This window comes from Rutidosis leptorrhynchoides, chromosome 8 (assembly GCF_046630445.1).
Source record: "Rutidosis leptorrhynchoides isolate AG116_Rl617_1_P2 chromosome 8, CSIRO_AGI_Rlap_v1, whole genome shotgun sequence".
Lineage (NCBI taxonomy): Eukaryota > Viridiplantae > Streptophyta > Magnoliopsida > Asterales > Asteraceae > Rutidosis > Rutidosis leptorrhynchoides.
In genome coordinates, this window is record NC_092340.1 from 51,102,499 (window position 1) to 51,122,731 (window position 20,233).

Genomic DNA, 20,233 nt, shown 5'->3' on the forward strand with positions numbered 1-20,233 from the left:
ACGTTTTTAAGCATGTTTTTCTCAGGTGCTTAAGGTTATTTGCTTTCACTGTTGTGCTAGTCTTGCCGTAGACGCTCGCTGCTCTAATGCTATCACCGCATGAACTGTTTATCTTGCATTCAAACTTTAATACATTTGAACTATGTTTTGTAACGACCTAAGGGTCACATACATTTATTCATGCTTGCTATTCGTAGAAGCATACTGTTGGTGTAAAACATTTGATGTCGGTTATGAAGTCACCTTTTTATCGTGAATGCAACTTCTTTTATTTCAGCATATAGTACTTAACCTTGTAATGATCCTGTTGTTGATGATTCGTACACGATGGTTTTGTACGGGGCATCACACATAGCTTGTATAACGTATAAGCAAACAGCGGAAGACTTCTAGGAACCTGAGAATAAACATGCTTAAAAATGTCAACACAAAGGTTGGTGAGTTCATAGTTTTAATGTTGCGCATAATCTGTATATAAAGGTGGATCACAAGATTTCAGTTGTTTCATTCGAAACGTTTATCAAATTATTCTACAAGATTGAGCACCCTGGTAACTAAACTTTAACGTTATAATAAGTGCCCCTGTTTTAACATACATGCAACCAACATGTACAATACACGCAATCCAACATGTACTAAACTCAAATAGCATACGTCTGTTTTATAGTTCAGGCTAGGGTTTCTAAACCTGGAACAGACCGGGATGTCAAGCCCTATGGATTCATATATAACTACTTGCGCCCACCAGTTCTTATAACTGGCAGTTACTAGTTACCAAAGCTAAGGGATTTTCGGTTCAAACTCGGTGTAGAATTTAGTATGTATTTGTATCCATTGCGTTTAAAATAAAGTGCATGTATTCTCAGCCCAAAAATATAGATTGCAAAAGCAATTAAAAAGGGAACAAATGAAACTCACCTTATAAGGTCATTCACCAAAATGTGACCGAAACTCGAAATGCAAAATAACCGTAGATCTCAACCTAGAGAACATATATTGGTCAATACATGTCTAACAAGCTAGGTCGGGTTATAGTGTATCACAATCCTAATGCTTCGGAATACATACAGCCCCAATGATATATAATCCGTAGATCTCAAACCGAAATAGAACCCGCGACCTCCCGTTTAGCATCTCTCCCCACAAACCACTCTACCACCTTTGTTTTTCTGAATACATACAGCCCCAATGATATATAATCCGTAATCCGGATTTCATATAATCATCATCATATCATCTTTATCGTGACATGATCATACATTATCATAAGTAAAATCGTCATCTACCATCATCTATTATTATCAACGTCTAACATCGCCCATTTTGATCACAATCATCATCTTTATCTTAATCATCTAATATCATAAAATTATAATCATTATCGTTAATTATCATCGCCCATCATTTCTTCATTTGTTTGATTAAAGAAGATATATAGCAGCAATTCAATCAGCGAAACATGCAATAGCAGCAAACAGGAATCGAATGCTAACAGGTATGTTTGCCTGTTGTGGTTCGAACGGCGATTGGCAAAACAATAACCGGTGGATTTCTACTTGCCTAATAGCAGCCCAACGATTTAATGGCTCATTAATAGCCCAGTGAATTAACAGCCCACCACGATCAACGAAGCCCAATAGGAGAAACAACCCAATCGTTTAACATATGAGTTTAAAAGAATAAAAGCTTCGGTGTTGATAATGATTAAAACAGAAAAAGTCTAGTCATTAACCTTTATTCTCCATTATCATATGTCCTCATACCTACTCCGCTACTCGTTTATTAATCTCATCACTGATTCATCACTGTCTTTAATATCCATTCATCATCACCTTTTCCATTTAACAAAGATATAAAAGTTTAATTATAATAGCAGCTTACCAAGAATGTTTGGTTGTCGAATACTAGCAAGGAGAAACATAAACAAGATAAATCGTGCTGCTCAATGGTTGTGGGATGGTGTTTGTGGCGGTGTTTCTTGGCTGCAACTGCAGTTGCAGGAATGACGATGGGTTGTATGGTGTTTTTAATGTTTATGGGTTTTCTTGGATAGAATAGAAACGGAATCGAAGACAATGGTGATGGTGATTTAAGGTTTGTGATTCATGGTTGTTTTTGTCACGAAAGAAACAGCAATAGCAGGAAGCACATATGTTTGTTGTTTGGTTTTGTGAACAACAATTAGAAACAGAAAAGATACTGTACAGCAATAGGCGAACGACAAGGCTGTTTGGTGATTGTGTTGGGTTTTAGTTCGTGACTTACAACAGAAGAAGAAAGAAAGAAAAAAAAAACTAGAGAGAGAGGTATATTAGTTAAATGATAGTGTTTGCAGTTTAAATAGAAATAGATAGATAGTAGTAGCATACGAGTAATTTGCAGAAATAAGGGATCATGGAGCTGTGTTACTCGAATTTAATTTTGATCTTTGCTGTATTCAATCGATTGGCACAAGTAAGTATCATGTAGCTGTTAGCAGCATATAATTATAGTTAATAAAATTCAATTAACATGTGTTTGTTAGTTTAATTGGTACGACCCAATTAATCAAATCAAGAGCAAGCAGAAAAACTCCAATCTACTTTAATAGAATTTGGATTTTTTCCCATGTTTGATTCAATCGTACTAGCTTAACAGTGTTAGGACAAATTGAATAAAGTAGGATTGTGAAAGGAAATTTGATACGTATATAATTAATAATAATAAAAATAATAATATCATTTTTCATTTATTAATAATATCAAAGTAATAAAATGTAATAGAAATTTATTGTTATGATAACATTAATGATAAAATAAATGGAAATTTTAATAAAAAGACAAGTTTAATAATCATTAAAAATTATAATAAAAATGATAATAATAATATTAGTAATGATAACCATATTAAATTGTATTTTTTTATTATAATAAAGTTGATAACTAAAATAACAAGGATAATGATAATAATATGATACTAATAATAATACTTACTACAATAATATTTGTAATAATAATATAACAATTTATATTCATATCTATTTTTATAATAATGTTATTATCACTAATACAGTTGTTAATATTGGAAGTGATAATAATATTACTATAACAATTATAGTTTAACTTATAATTAAATTTATTATATTTACATTACATGTTATTAATTAAATGATATATAATAATAATAACAATTCTTAATTCAAATGATTATATTCTATCATTTCCAATTATTATATTTATTTACATTTATATATGTGTACATCTGTACATATTTAATTTACAAATAATTGTTCGTGAATCATCGAGAGCAGTCAAACGGTAAATGCATATATGAACACAATTCAAAGTTTTTGAGATTTCAATATTACAGACTTTGCTTATCGTGTCGGAAACATATAAAGATTAAGTTTAAATTTGGTCGGAAATTCCCGGGTCATCACAGTCGACAGTACTTGGCACTAACGCTTGTTAACATTTAATCATACTTCACAACATGTGCGAGCTACGTGAGGTTATCTCCGTCGTTTCCTTTACAACCCGTATTTAAACCATCGACTTAAATCATATTCTTTTCAATCATCTATTCCAATTTTCAGTTTTTGAGTTTAGGAGATCCTTGTAACCTCAATCGATTGCACAAATTAAAAACCCTAATCGAAGATGATGAGTAGTTCTTGCAGAAGACGAGACGTACATCGAACATCTTGGACATCTAAAAACCCAGGTCTTCGTTTTTTATGGGTGATCAAATAAGGTACATATTTGCTAGGTTGTCGATTGAAATTAATTTAGTTTATATGTAATTAATCTTTTAGTATGAGTTTTTATTTTTGTAAGGCTCACGATCGTAGGTTTTTTCATTTGCTAGATCTACCAATTCATGCTCATTCGGTAAATAGTGATGCCGGGGAATGGATGAAGACGAAGACTATCCTTGAAGATAATGTTCGAATAGCTGAATTATTGAATGCCAGAAAATTCAAAATGCTTATAATTCTGAGTTAGGTCACATTTGTTTTGTATCATTATGTACTTAGTTTGGATGGATTTGGTGTATTATGAAACCGGTTTGTAATGTCAACTTTTATCAATGAAAACTGAATACTCTTTTACGAATCTTGTTTTGCTGGCTTGAAATGTCAATATTATCAAGTGCAACTGTAAGTGGTAAAACGAACTCAAAACATATGTGAAAGCAGTCAGATGAAACTGACATGTGTATTGCCTATTATGAAACCTAAAACAATATTACATTGTAGTTCGAATAATGTACAAGTTAATTTTTAGACATCGTTACGTCTGCATGTTAAGAGTATATATAACAATATTGTACTGAAACATCGGTTGTTTTGAAATTTAATGAAACAATGAATGATATATGTAATACGTAATAGATAATCGATGAAGAAAAAGACGGAAATAACCCCACATGACTCGCACATGATGTCAAGTATCGTTGAATGTTGACAGCCATTAGTGCCTATTACTGTCAATGCCAAAACTACAAACCACAGGGACTGGTAGGGTGAGAAAATTAGTTCAGGGACCATCAGTGAAATATATGCAAATCACAGGGACCGTTGGCACATTTTTATTATCAATATATTCTCATTTGCAATAAAATCGTTTGTAAAGTAAAGGTGTAGAACATGTTAAGGTGTAAACCATTTATACGAATGACTTTGAGCAACGTGCTAGTATTTTGCTTAGGGTTTATCTCATACTTTTTTATTCAAGTGAAAGAAAGAGAACTATAAAGAAAGTACAGAGTAAAAATTATTGTGTTCTCAGAATATTTTTAAAAGAAAGTAAATAAAGTATATTCATCGAAACTTATTATACAACTTTTTACAACTATACAAGACATGCTTTAATCTTTATCTTGAGCCATCAATACTAACTGTTTTTATAATTTTTTCTTATAAAATTATAATTATAATTTTATAAGGAGATTGATTTTGGTCCAAAGCCGATAAAGATTTTTGACGAGTGGCTTGAAGCGGATGGGGCGGAAGATGTAATTAAAAAAGCTTGGGGTGAGGTCAGTGAAGGTGGAAGGCCTGATTGTGTTCTTCGAAATAAGCTAAAAAAGGTGAAATTTGCTTTGAAAGATTGGAGTTCAACGTTATTTGGGAGATTGGATGAAGAAATTAATGAGCTCAAAAATTTTGTGGATACTTGGGAGGATATAGCTGAGCATAGAATTCTAACAGACCCCGAAAGAGAAAAATGGTTAGAGTCGAGGAAAAGGTGGATTGAAAAGGAAAAAATCAAAGCAAATATGGTAAAACAAAAATCTCGAGTCAAATGGAATTTAGAAGGTGATGAGAACACGAGGTATTTTCACTCGATAATTAAGAGAAGGTACTCTAAAAGAAATATTCGTGGTCTATGCATTAATGGTATATGGATCGAAGACCCGATAAGTATTAAAGAGGAGGCCTATGACCATTTTCGAAAACAGTTTAAGAGCAATGCTGCAAATAAATTGAAGCTAAAGGCAGAAAGTTGGAACGGGTCATACCATGCTGATATCGAACAGCTCTCGCCACAGCAGGCGGCTGATCTAGAATGCAGGTTCACCGAAAGTGAGATCTTCGAAGCCTTAAAAGAATGTAATGGCTCGAAAGCCCCGGGACCGGACGGTATCAACTTCAATTTTTTTAAGCTCCACTGGAATTTGATCAAAGGCGATCTCCTCAAGGCTCTCAACTGGTTCTGGGACAAATGTGAGATTTCAAGTGGTTGCAACGCTTCTTTCATCACACTAGTCCCAAAAAAATCGGATCCTTTGGGATTAAACGATTTTCGACCGATTAGTTTGATAGGAAGCTATTATAAAATTCTCGCGAAGGTCTTATCTATTCGACTCAGGAAGGTAATTCCGAGACTCATTGGTGTTGAGCAAAACGCTTTCATTAAAGGTAGGTATATTCTTGATGGGGCCCTTATCGCCAACGAGACTATTGACTACCTTATCATGAAAAAGAAGAAAAGTCTTGTTTTTAAGGTTGATTTTGAAAAGGCATTTGATAGCCTAAATTGGGACTTTCTATTGGATATGATGCATAGAATGGGGTTTGGTGATCGATGGAGAAGGTGGATATTTGCGTGCCTTAAATCGAGCTCTATTTCCGTCCTCGTAAATGGCTCGCCTACAAACGAATTCTCTATCGAGAGAGGTGTACGACAAGGTGATCCTCTATCACCTTTTCTCTTCATAATCGCAGCGGAAGGTTTAAACCTCTTGACTAGACGAGCTACGAATGGTAATTTATTTAAAGGGGTAGAAGTTGGTGAAGACAAGGTGATGGTTTCTCACCTCCAATACGCGGACGACACCATTTTTCTCGGCGATTGGAATAGACAAAATATTTCTAATCTCATGAAATTGTTGTGTTGTTTTGAGAAGGCGTCGGGTCTACGAATTAACTATCATAAAAGTCTTATCTTCGGGTTAGGAGTTTCACTGAACGAAATTGAATGTATGGCAAGGCGATTTGACTGTAAGATTGGTGAATTCCCGTTCACATACCTTGGTATCCCTATTGGTAGGAACATGAATCGGGTCGTGAATTGGAACCCCGTGGTTGAAAAGTTTAACTCTAGATTGGGAAATTGGAAATCTAAAACGGTCTCATTTGGTGGAAGGTTAACGCTAGTCAAATCGGTTCTTAGTAGCTTACCGCTATATTATTTCTCCCTCTTTCGTGCTCCCTTGAGTGTCATTAAAAAACTTGAGGGTATTCGTAGGAACTTCTTTTGGGGCGGGTCGGGTGAGTGTAATAATATAACTTGGATCAAATGGAAGGACTCCCTTCTTCCCTACGGTGAAGGGGGTCTAAACATTGGATCCCTTCGGGCAAAAAACCTTGCACTCTTGGGTAAATGGTTTTGGCGTGTCAAAACGGAGTCAAACTCACTTTGGGTCAAAGTCCTTAAAAGTATTCATGGTCTTAACGGGCTACTTCCTCCCTCGTGTCTTAATCGACCGGAAGGGAGAAGTGGTGTGTGGACTAATATTCTTCGTGCAGGATTCGATATCGAGAAAATAGGAATCAACTTCAACAACTCCTTCAGTAGAGTAATCGGAGATGGAAGCGACACAAGGTTTTGGTATGATTGTTGGCTTGTTAACAAGCCCCTAAAAGAGACGTATGGGAGGTTGTTTCGGCTCGATAACAATCAAAATGCAAGTGTACGTGATCGTATTATTTGGTCAGAAGGTTCGTGGCAGGCTGCTTGGAGCTGGTGCAGGGATCCCTACGGTCGTGCAAGTGGTGAATTACAAGGATTGGTCTCGTTGCTGAATGGGTTCGTCAAAGTGGATAAGGCGTCTGACTGTTGGACTTGGAACCTTGCGTCAAACGGTATCTTCACTACCAAAAAACTCTCGAGGTTAATCGATGATCATTTGCTTCAGGATAATGTATTTCGGCCTGAAACTTTACAAAATAATCTCGTGCCTTTGCGTGTCGAAATCTTCATATGGCGGCTCCTAAATAAACGGATTCCGGTTCGTACCGAACTCGATAAAAGAGGTATCGATCTAGACTCCGTTAGGTGTCCCGTATGTGATGACGACGTGGAGACGATTGATCATACAATGTTCTTTTGTCAACGCACAATGGACGTTTGGGAAAGGGTATACAAATGGTGCGATTTAGGTGCGGTCTCAAATTTAAGTTCGAACGAGGCTTTTCGAGGAAATTGTAACAGGGTTCTAACCCCAACGGGGAAGTGTATTTGGCAAGCTATAGAGTGGTCGTGCGCATATCTAATTTGGAGGAATCGAAATCTTAAAGTATTCTCACATAGAAGTTGGAACGGTCCAACGGCACTTATGGAGGTTCAATTAAAAACATTTGAATGGATCGCGGCTAGATTCAAAAAGGAAAAAATAGAGTGGTTAGATTGGCTAACCAACCCTCTAAGGGTTTGTTCCGTGTAATTTCGTGTATTCTCCTCTAAATTTGTATTTCTTGAGTTGCGTCCTTAGCAACTAGTCGAGTTCTGTTTTCTATATGCCCAAAATTGTATGTAATGGGCTATAGTTCGTGTTGTATTCGTTTCGTGATAATTCCATTGCCTTTCGAAAAAAAAAAATTATAATTATAATTTATTTATTTATAATGATGATTAATTTGAGAAGGTAATTGTTTTATTGGATAGTCCAATTGCATGTGGGGTAGGCTGTTCTTTGACCAACTTACACGTAAAATACAGAACAATTCCCCTCCTTCGGATGCCAGCAATAGACACGTCATCATCACCTTATTATTCCAACTCTACTTACCCCAAAAATATGTTCAACTGATATCCCCTACTATTCAAAATACCAATTTACACACAAAAATCACACTAATGACAACCCACCCCCACCAAAACCCAAATCTTCTGAAAATCCTTCTTTTCCAAATAATTCAACTCCTTTTATGTCTTTACACGATCCCTATAATAAAAAAAACAACTATTATTATTATACGAATAATATACGTAACTAAAACATCACATGTACAAATTACTTGCTTTAACATTATTTTGTTATAATAATAATAATAATATAGATATGGATAGTCAATTTTGGTGTATACATATAGTCAATTTTGGTACACAAAGTATGTATTTTTATATTGAGATTTTAGGCTATAAATACTCATGAATGCAAGCATTAAACTTGCACCATTTCTCACACTTACAAAGTGTTTCTTTCTTTCTCTCCATTATCATCTTTGTTCTTACACTTCATTATTAGTATTCTAAATCAAGAATCAAATCACTAAAGGTAGTTATAAGCCTACTGAATTATAACATCAAGAATCAAACCACTAAAGGTAGTTATAAGCCTACTGAATTATAACATCAAGAATCAAACCACTAAAGGTAGTTATAAGCCTACTGAATTATAACACGTTATCAGCACGATAATCTTAATACTAAATATGGTTGGCTCTGCCACCAAAATGATATATGGTCGGTTATACCACCAAAATGATATATGGTCGGTTATACCACCAAAATGATATATGGTCGGTTATACCACCAGAATGATATAGGTCGGTTATACCACCTGAAAAAATATATGGTCGACACTGTCGCCAAATTTTCATTTATGTTTACTAATATTTATATTTTTGTTATATAACATTTATTTATGATTGCTTACACATGGTCGACACTGTCACCTACTTATCATTTATGTTATATTAAATTTATGTTTAATGTTTATATACTTATGAATATAAATTGACTCTAATTTATCATGATGTTTGTTTTAATTTTTGATAATAGAAAATGTCGAATCTGGAAAAGCTTAAATTTACTCCTTTAGAATCAACTGGAAACAACTACATGCCATGGGTTATAAAAGTAAAAATGCATCTTAAATCAATGGGCATTCTTGAAACCATAAATGAAAACAACACTTGTTCTGAAAAAGAACAAGCTACGGCATGTTGCTTTATTCATCAACATATTGATGAATGCTTACAAAATAATTATGTGACTGTAGAAGATCCCCATGTTTTATGGGAAGGTCTCAAAAGCAGATTCAATAATCAAAGAGAAATTTTACTTCCAGCTGCAATGGAACAATGGAGAACATTAAGGTTCCAAGACTTTAAGAAAGTAAATGAATACAGCTCAGCTCTGTATAATACATGTTCACAACTTAAATTCTGTGGACATGAAATTAGTGATGCAGACATGATGGAGAAAACTTTCTCCACAATGAATGCTGCAAACATCACAGTGCAAAGAAATTTGAGAATGCTAAAGTTCAAAACATATCCTGAACTTAATTCATATCTCTTAGTTGCAGAGCAAAATGATGAGCTATTAATGAAAAATCAGCAATCCCGTCCTACTGGTACACTTGCAATCCCTGAAGCAAATACTGCAAATAATTATAAACAGGGACAAGGACGCGGGCAAGGTCGTGGTTATAATAACCATCACCATCATCATGCCAAAAGCCATAACTATGGTAGAAACCATCCTTATGGTAATGGTAATGGGCGTGGACGTGGTCGTGGTCGTGGCCGTGGTGGTCAAAGAAATAGTAATCCACGAAAATATAAATATCAACCACAAAACAAGCCCATTAAACAAGATGTTGAAGAAAATTCTTCTAAAAATTCTGAAGAATCTTGCTACAGATGTGGTAGAATGGGCCACTGGGCTAATACTTGCCGAACATCTAAACATCTTGTTAAGATGTATCAGGATTCGCTGAAAGGTAAAGAAAAGGAAGTAAATTTTGTGGATAATATTGATCCAACAGTCACTGAGAAACCATCTGATTTATATGAAGATTTCTTGAATGTTTAAGTTGTGTGTCTTTTGAAAAATAAACGATTTAATATCGTCTGTCTTTGTCATTATGTTTGCTAAATGTTTCAGTACTATCTATTTGCGTTTAAAATATTGTGTAATATTAATGTACTCACTATTTATTTCTTATATATGAAGTTCAATATGAATTTTGCTGGAATACAACATCAATCAAGTGGTGGAGATCTCTGTATAGCAGACAGTGGAACTACACACACTATACTTAAATCCGAGAAATATTTTATTGATCTAAAACCAACGGAAGGAACTATACATACAATATCAGGACCTGCTAACTTGATAAAAGGGATAGGAAAGGCAAATTTCATACTACCAAATGGTACAAAATTTTTAATAAATGATGCCTTATTTTCTCCCAAGTCAAGCAGAAATTTATTGAGTTTCTCCGACATATACCTTAACGGGTATGATTATCAGTCAGTGACAACAGAAAATGAGAAATATTTAAGTATCACTGACAAGAGTCATGTGGTTGAAAAACTGCCAAGACTTAGTTCTGGATTACATTATACACATATAAATGTACCAGAAATACATATGGTAGTTAACGAAAAATATATTGATCCTGGTGTATTCAGTTTATGGCATAACAGATTAGGCCATCCAGGATCAACAATGATGAAAAGGATTATTGAATGTACTCATGGACATCCACTAAAGGATAGAAAAATCCATCATGATACAATGGTTCCATGTACATCTTGCTCTCTTGGAAAATTGATAACTAGACCCTCACCACTTAAGGTTGAGAAAGAATCACCAATGTTTCTTGAAAGAATTCAAGGTGATATATGTGGACCAATTCATCCACCATGTGGACCATTTAGATATTTCATGGTTCTAATAGACGCATCTAGCAGATGGTCTCATGTTTGTCTGTTATCAAGCCGTAATGTGGCATTTGCAAAATTTCTTGCCCAAATTATTAAATTGAGAGCTCATTTTCCTGATTACACCATTAAAAGGGTGAGACTTGATAATGCTGGTGAATTTACATCTCAAGCATTTAATGACTATTGCATGTCTATAGGAATTGTTGTTGAACATTCTGTTGCTCATGTGCATACACAAAATGGTTTAGCCGAGTCATTGATTAAACGTTTACAGTTAATCGCTAGACCATTGATAATGAGAACAAAACTCCCTGTATCTATATGGGGTCATGCAATTTTACATGCTGCTGCATTGATTCGCATCAGACCAAGTGCAAGTCATAAATATTCCCCCCTACAACTTGCTTTTGGTCAAGAGCCAAATATTTCCCATCTTAGAACATTTGGTTGTGCAGTGTATGTTCCAATTGCGACACCACAACGTACAAAAATGGGTCCTCAAAGGAGGTTGGGAATATATGTTGGATATGAAACATCTTCAATATTAAGGTATATTGAACCTATGACAGGTGACGTTTTTACAGCACGTTTTGCTGATTGTCATTTTAATGAAACATTGTTCCCTAGATTAGGGGGAGAAATGAAAAATAAAGAAAATGATGTTTCATGGTGTGAACCTCAATTAAAGTATCTTGATCCTCGCACAAAAGAATGCGAGACAGAAGTTCAAAAGATAATGCATATACAAGAACTTGCAAATCAATTGCCTGATGCATTTACAGATACAAAAACGGTGACAAAATCATATATACCAGCAGTAAATACTCCAGCTCGAATTGAAATTCCAAAAGCTGGCAATAACGTCACTCATGAATCTTTGCCACGTCAGAAACGTGGAAGACCAATCGGTTCAAAGGATAAAAATCCTCGAAAAAGAAAATCAGCTGATAATGAAGTAAAAGAAAGTGTTCAAGAAGAACCACAAATCAGTACTCCTACTGCAGAGGAGATTGATGATGTCAATACAGAAATTGCAATCAATTATGCATATTCAAAAATATTATGGAACCGAAATGAAATGAAAAATCTTGATGAGAAATTTTCATTTAATGTTGCATATGACATCATGAATAATGATGATGATCCAGAACCAACATCTATGGTTGAATGTCAAAATAGACATGATTGGGCTCAATGGAAAGAAGCAATACGAGCTGAATTAGAATCACTCAATAAAAGAAAAGTTTTCGGATCCATCATTCTCACTCCTAAAGATGTGAAACCTGTAGGATACAGATGGATTTTTGTCCGAAAAAGAAATGAGAAAAATGAAGTTACAAGGTATAAAGCTAGACTTGTAGCTCAAGGTTTTTCTCAAAGACCGGGAATTGATTATGAAGAAACTTATTCTCCTGTTATGGATGCAATTACTTTTAGGTACTTAATCAGTCTGGCAGTTTCTAAAAATTTAGAAATGCATCTCATGGATGTTGTGACTGCTTATCTATATGGATCACTTGATAGTGATATATATATGAAGATACCTGAAGGATTTAAGGTACCAGAAGCATCAAATGCAAAACCCAAAGAAATGTATTCGATTAAATTACAAAGATCTTTATATGGGTTAAAACAATCGGGACGTATGTGGTATAACCGATTAAGTGATTACTTGATAAGCAAAGGGTATACAAATAATCTTACTTGCCCTTGTGTTTTCATTAAGAAAACAACATCCGGATATGTGATCATAGCTGTTTATGTTGATGATCTTAACATCATAGGTACAAATAAAGAGATCCATGAAGCCATTCAACTTCTAAAGAAAGAATTTGAAATGAAAGATCTCGGAAAAACCAAGTATTGCCTTGGTTTACAAATTGAGCATATGCCTAATGGTTTACTTGTACATCAAACAACATATACTGAAAAGATTTTGAAACGTTTCAATATGGACAAGGCAAAACCATTAAGTACTCCTATGGTTGTTAGATCACTCAATGTTGAAGCTGATCCATTTCGTCCATGTGAAGATCAAGAAGACATTCTTGGACCAGAAGTACCATATCTTAGTGCAATTGGAGCTCTTATGTATCTTACAAATTGTACAAGACCTGACATTTCTTTTGCAGTTAATTTGTTGGCAAGGTTCAGCTCTGCTCCTACCAAAAGACACTGGAATGGGATCAAACACATATTTCGATACCTTCGAGGAACTACTGATTTAGGATTATTTTATTCTAACGAATCAAAACAAGATTTGGTTGGTTATGCAGATGCAGGTTATTTATCTGATCCACATAAAGCTAAATCTCAAACTGGATATGTATTCCTAAATGGAGGTACTGCAATATCATGGCGTTCTCAAAAACAAACACTTGTTGCTACATCGTCAAATCATGCCGAAGTGATTGCATTACATGAAGCTACTCGAGAATGTTTTTGGTTGAGATCAATGACACAACTCATTACTGATTCTTGTGGACTAGAACGCGATAAAAGTCCAACAACTATCTTTGAAGATAATGCAGCTTGCATAGCACAGATGAAAGAAGGGTATATCAAAAGTGACCGAACAAAACACATACCACCTAGATTCTTCTCATACACTCAAAATCTCATTAAGGACAACCAGATTGAAATGAGATATGTGCAATCTAGCAAAAACTCTGCTGATCTTTTCACGAAAGCACTTCCAACTGCTATTTTCAGAACACACGTTCATAACATTGGCATGAGACATGTTCAAAAGATGTAACAGCTGAAGCGATGTCTACTTGAGGGGGAGTCAACTCCATGCTGCACTCTTTTTCCCTTAGCTAAAGTTTTTTCCCACTGGGTTTTCTTTAGCAAGGTTTTTAACGAGGCAGTAATTTATAGTTGATCTTCAACAAAATAAAATTGCTATCCAAGGGGGAGTGTTATAATAATAATAATAATATAGATATGGATAGTCAATTTTGGTGTATACATATAGTCAATTTTGGTACACAAAATATGTATTTTTATATTGAGATTTTAGGCTATAAATACTCATGAATGCAAGCATTAAACTTGCACCATTTCTCACACTTACAAAGTGTTTCTTTCTTTCTCTCCATTATCATCTTTGTTCTTACACTTCATTATTAGTATTCTAAATCAAGAATCAAATCACTAAAGGTAGTTATAAGCCTACTGAATTATAACATCAAGAATCAAACCACTAAAGGTAGTTATAAGCCTACTGAATTATAACATCAAGAATCAAACCACTAAAGGTAGTTATAAGCCTACTGAATTATAACATATTTCAAATAAAGGTGCTATGTTATATTTTTATCCATCGTTTATGATGCAACTTATATTTATTTATGAATTTTTTCATGTTCACTCAACTTGGAAATAATAATTATTTTAACTCATATGTACTAGGCCTAACTGAATTATCCGATAACCATTTTCGATCTTTTTTTTTACCACCTCACGCTATGCTTTTAACATAAGACATCTTGTGGTGGTAATGATGCAACTTATATGATGATAATAATAATGAAAATGTACATGTAAAATTAAATGTATGATAGCATTGTTAATTATTAAGATATTTAGAATCTAATAACCTTTTTTTTTTTTTTTTTTTTTTTTTTTTTTTTTTTTTTTTTGAAAGGCAAGTCCCCCAAAGTGTAGCAAGTGAGGATTGAACTTGGGTCCCTTTGGAACTTTCCAAGCATCCTACCACCAAGCCAACCCATTGGGGTTAGAATCTAATAACCTTTTATGGTGGAAAACGTACCATGTGAAGAGAAAGAACTTTCTTCTTGTGGATGCAGTTTTGGATGGTCAATTATGGTTGCATGTGGTGAACCTGGAATCTTGTCCGATGCTCATAAGCACATTACATGCTACTTCCTGCAATTTTCCTGCAATTAATGCCAATTTAGTATTTATTCATAAATTGGTAAATAACTTAAAAATAAAAAACAAAAAATTAAGATGCCATAAGACTATTAGAGCGCACATTTGTAGTGACCGGTGAGCTTCTCTCGTACCGCTAGATTATCATGAGTCCTCTGATATTAACGTATTAAATTAAATATAATACCATATATTGGAAGTCTTAACCTTAGTAATGTAATAATGTAATATTACCATGAAAGCAACTTCATATATTGTAATGTTCAATGACAGCAACTCATCACCATTTTAATTATATATACACACACTCGAATCGACAAGCCAACTAATTAAATTTATAGCAGGTCACGGGTATACGTATGTGTAAATTATATAACACGACTAGTTCATGGTTCAATTCAATCACTCTCTACGTATCGATAATTTTATATATATAGTTTCCACATTGTTGTCAATACTTCAATAGCATTCAATTAAAATAGCAAAATTACTCAAAGCCTCAAATTTAATGAGCATATATCAAATTAGCCTCTCTTTTTTTTTTTTTTTTTTTTTGGTAAGCGAGGAAACCCTCCTATGAACGAGCACATTGGCTCCCCATAGAAGGTAAAACCTCGGGTAATCAAGCCCCCCGAGCGCGAGACCTGGTACAGGGTGAATTGCGCATTATGCGCACCCTCTAGCCACACTCCCTTTTTGAACAATTTGGCATAGCCAGGAATTGAACCCGGGTGGTGTGCTTCATTGGGCAACTCGGTGGCCACTCAGGCAAGCCTGAATGGTTAATTAACCTCTTTTTTTTGGGCGAAAAATATAGAATATATAAAAAAAACCTCACTTCATCAAAACAATGAAGGAGATTACTAAACATGATGCAAACGCTTTAAGTTCTATTTCTAAAATACTAATCATTGGATTGGATGTATAGACAAAAATAATTAAATAAGCATATAATAAAAATATAATTATGAGTAATGCCAAAGTATATTATATGGTGAGATTTAATTCCGTCTACTGACAACGCATACTTGGAAAATGTCAAACATGTACAAGACATCACATAAAATAACTTAATAATCTAAAATTAAAAAATATTGTTTTGGAATTAACATTTTGTACCAACTATATATGCATGCTTTGGCATCTAGTATGCAAGTATACGCACCATGTTTAATTAAATGAGACGGGCCAAATACAACCAACTGTTGGAACTAGCATGCCAAACATTGAAAATTCAATAATATGGACCCCTAACTACCCTCTATAAATATTCTAGTTTTTTTTTTTTTTTTTTTTTTTTACTATTTCTTAGTGTTAACAATTACTAAAGCCCACATTATTCTGTCTAAATGCCTTTTTATTTGGGTCAAATTAGATAAATATAAATACAAATAAACTAAAAGACTGCATTGCCATTCTTTCAGACGGAATAAAAAAACAATATTACAGCTGTTATCATTCATTTATTTATTATAAGATTTAAGTGTTAATAATTTGGGTGGAAGTACTGATATCAACTTAGTTTAAAAATATTAGTTAAAATTTCCTAGCTCTAGTTTTTTCCTATATATATGATTAGGATGTTTTAATTATTTTTATTCTTCTTCTAAGTTTTTGCTAACCCACTAACGTAAAAATACAGTAGAATTTTTTAACGACAGCTTTTGAGGTTATCGTTAATATGCAAAAATGTATTATACATGGCAATTACGTATCAATTTTAGAGTGATAATTATTGAAATGATTTCTCTTTATTCTAGGATAGAGGAAGGATTGTCTACGTCTAACCTCCTTCATATTTCACACATTTAGGATTGGGTATGTTGTTGTTGTTAATTATTGATATGTATAACACATGTATTTACATTAACTAATGACATACAAAAATCTATAAATAAATCATGGTGTATACAGTCAGATGTCCTCGTTGACCTTTTATTTCACTCACCGACAGCTGCTCAAACTAACCACCCTCTTGCACGCTGATTTCACAGTAATTTTTTATTTATTTATTTTTTTTAAAGAAAAGCAATTTTACAAAATAAAATACAAAGACTTTCAAATCACCAACTATTTTAAATCAATATTATCGGTTAGTATATTATTCCCAAATGCAACATCCTTATAAATAAGACAAAAGGTAGTAATCTCCTACGGAGTAATAAATTAATCCAAGATTCTAATCAACTAACTTTTTGAACCTTATACCAATGTATTTTTCATTTTTCATTTTTCATAACCTTCAAGTGTTAAAAAGATTTTCTTACAGTCTTCTTACAGACACCCTCAAAAACCAAGAAATTAGTTAATTAGTTAAATTAATACCACTAATCATACATACAAAAAGATTTAAGAAATGAATGCGATAATTAACATACCTCTACGAGATTTGGTCACAACCTTAACAGGATCAACAGTTTTTGCGCTCTCCACACTTTTCAAACCCGAAGCAGGAAACAAAACACCATCGATCCCTTGCACCGATATCCTTCCATCAGTATAAATATCCGGGTCAAACAAATAAGCCGTTTCTTCACTATCCCCAAACTTGACTGACCCGTCCGCTTCTTGCGCCATAACCTTATGTGGCACGTGAAGTGTGTCATATTGGACCTTACCAAATCTTCTTACCGCATTGTACATACTTTCTTCGGTTTGGTACTCTGGTACGATATGGTAGTACATGATCTTCTCTGGTGCCCCTGGCTCCGCTAATTGATCGGTGGTCAGTTTAGCCATTGCTTCGTCGTTTGGTGCTAGTACTGTTAGTACATATCCTTCCGATACTAATCTCCCCATTTCGGTTGCTAAATTCGTTAAGTTCACCAATATATCAGCCATCTCGTTGTACCTAATTAAACAACAAAATTGATACTCCATAACATATTTTACATACCTACTCCTATATATAGAGTACTACTATTGTTGGTAAACTTTGTGGCCATAGAAAGTTAAAATAATTAACCAAACCATATTTAAGTATGGAGTACAATACAACATTATAAAATTTATCACTGTAAGATCGTACAATACAACATTATAAAATACATACAATACAATACAACATTATAAAATATAGCACAACATTATAAAACATTTTTAGTTGTATATGAATAATTTGATAAAATTTAAATATCACTCGATAAATATGAAGTTATTTGTATAAAATGTTTTTTTTTTTTGCTTTTCAGAAAAAATAAAATAAAAAAATAAATAAGGCTTCTCAAAGTAAATTAAAGTATATTAAGATATATAAACACAAGTTAGTAAATTTACCCGCCGTATTGTAGAAGAGTCTGAATGAAGTCCTTGACCTGGCTCTCGCCATCGAAATGATGACGTGGACCACCAGGACCCGGGGCGGGAGCAGGGGCCAAAGATGGACCAGGCGCCATAGCGTAGTAAATTGGAAGAACCGGAGCCGAACCAACAGTAACCAGTGGAGCCGGTTTTTTTAACCGGTTGGTTCTCTGATCCACTTCAGGCGCTCCCTCGGGTTTCACAGCCGAAATCGCACGCAAACTCCGTCTATTATTAAAATCCCGTTCCACCGATTTCGGAACCAACAACCGACCAATCCCGTGTATAATTCCGTCATTACGAACAATATCCTCGACACGAACAACTTCACCCGAACCGACAAACTTCCGGGACACCGAACCCGAAAGATCCAATGGATCACCGGATAACGTATTATGCATAGTTGTTTCATTCGTCCAATGCGCGACACCAAGTCGCGTTGGAACGACATGGTGCATCAGAAGCGTTTGAAGTGATCTTAAATTCCGAGGTTCGAGTAAAAACTGTTTGAACCCCGGGTCAAGATCACGTTCTAACGCTTCATTTCTCGGTGCAAATATAGTTATATTATGTATCGAGACGGCTTCTTCTAAAGTTTGCAACAATAGAGCTTTCTCTACAAGCTCCGAAAACTCGGTGTAACGCGAATCTAGGAACGCAACTAGTACGGAATTGGAGTTGATGATCTGGCCAGGTTTTGCGGGCAATGCATTTAGTGAAGGTAGTAGGAAGAAGGTGAAGGTGAAGGTGAAGGTGAGATAGAAGTGAACCACCGACGCCATTTTGGGGGAAAATGTGTCGGCAATTATGGCGGGTCGAGGTTAATTCGGGTTCTCGAAGTGTGTGTGTTTGTGGTGTTTTTTATACGATTTAAAATTTTTATAAATTTGTTGGGAGATGTTGACCTGTACGGAGGTTGAGAATAGTGGTTGTGGTTAAAATTGTCGTCGGTGGGGTGTATAAGTTGTGTGTTGTCATATTTACATGTGAAAACGTAAAAGTGAATGTTTTAAATGTTAATTGCCTTGTCTCTAAAGTCATCTTTTTGCTAAAGTCACGTTATCCGTTTTTCTTTAATCTTTATTCCCATTAACATACACGGAATATCATATTTCGTTTATTATAATACTCTAGAAACAATAATAATTGTCATGTTTAGGAATTTTAACCTAATTTTGACATTAAATTAAAATTAAGACTAATTGTAGTTAATTCAATGGTGTTTATGATGTATGTATAAGATAGTTTCGGTAAATTAATTTGGAAATCGGAAGAAATAATACACATCAACTTTATTAGCTAGACTAGATGAGACAAAATATTGAAGACGAACAAAAATATTTGTTCTTCATTATATACTCACGATCGGATTTATTGTACAGTATTTTATTTATAAAAGAATATAAAACTTATTTTCTATTATGCTCTTAATGTATGTGGATAAGATTAAATATGAGAAAAAAATGTAAAGATAAAACTGAAAAGTATACAGAAAGTACAGTACTTTTATTACATTTTCTTAAATTATGTTTTTTCTTCTTCTTCTTCAGAATACAATTAATATGGAACAGATAAATTAAATTAAATGAGGTATTTGGTGACACAAAAAGGTGGGTGTATACGATGTTATATAACATGTCGAGGCCTTTGACAAGACAAATAATGATGAGAAGGTATAGATACATTAGAAATTTGCTAATTTGTTAGGTATGTAGTTATATATTACTATTATTGAATCATTATTATTGAATTATTTATTTGTTATTTGATTTGGTTAATTAAATTTGATTTTCTTATTTAGTCGTATTATAAACTGGACGGGCCACTGATTAATAAATGTGATATGATAAAGAATAATTTTATTATAATAAA

The 20,233-nt window shown here is 34.0% G+C and overlaps 1 protein-coding gene across 1 annotated transcript; it reads right to left on the reverse strand.

Annotated features, from left to right (window-relative positions):
- Positions 1-8,091: 8,091 nt before the first annotated feature.
- LOC139861935 (fasciclin-like arabinogalactan protein 16) lies at positions 8,092-19,186 on the reverse strand. The gene is made up of 4 exons (XM_071850457.1): positions 18,338-19,186; positions 17,440-17,912; positions 14,940-15,066; positions 8,092-8,430 (listed from the first exon to the last, which is right to left on the reverse strand). The coding sequence occupies exons 1-3, from the start codon at positions 19,141-19,143 to the stop codon at positions 14,987-14,989; spliced, it is 1,359 nt and encodes a 452-aa protein (XP_071706558.1). The 5' UTR covers positions 19,144-19,186; the 3' UTR covers positions 8,092-8,430; positions 14,940-14,986.
- Between the last annotated feature and the right edge of the window lie 1,047 nt (positions 19,187-20,233).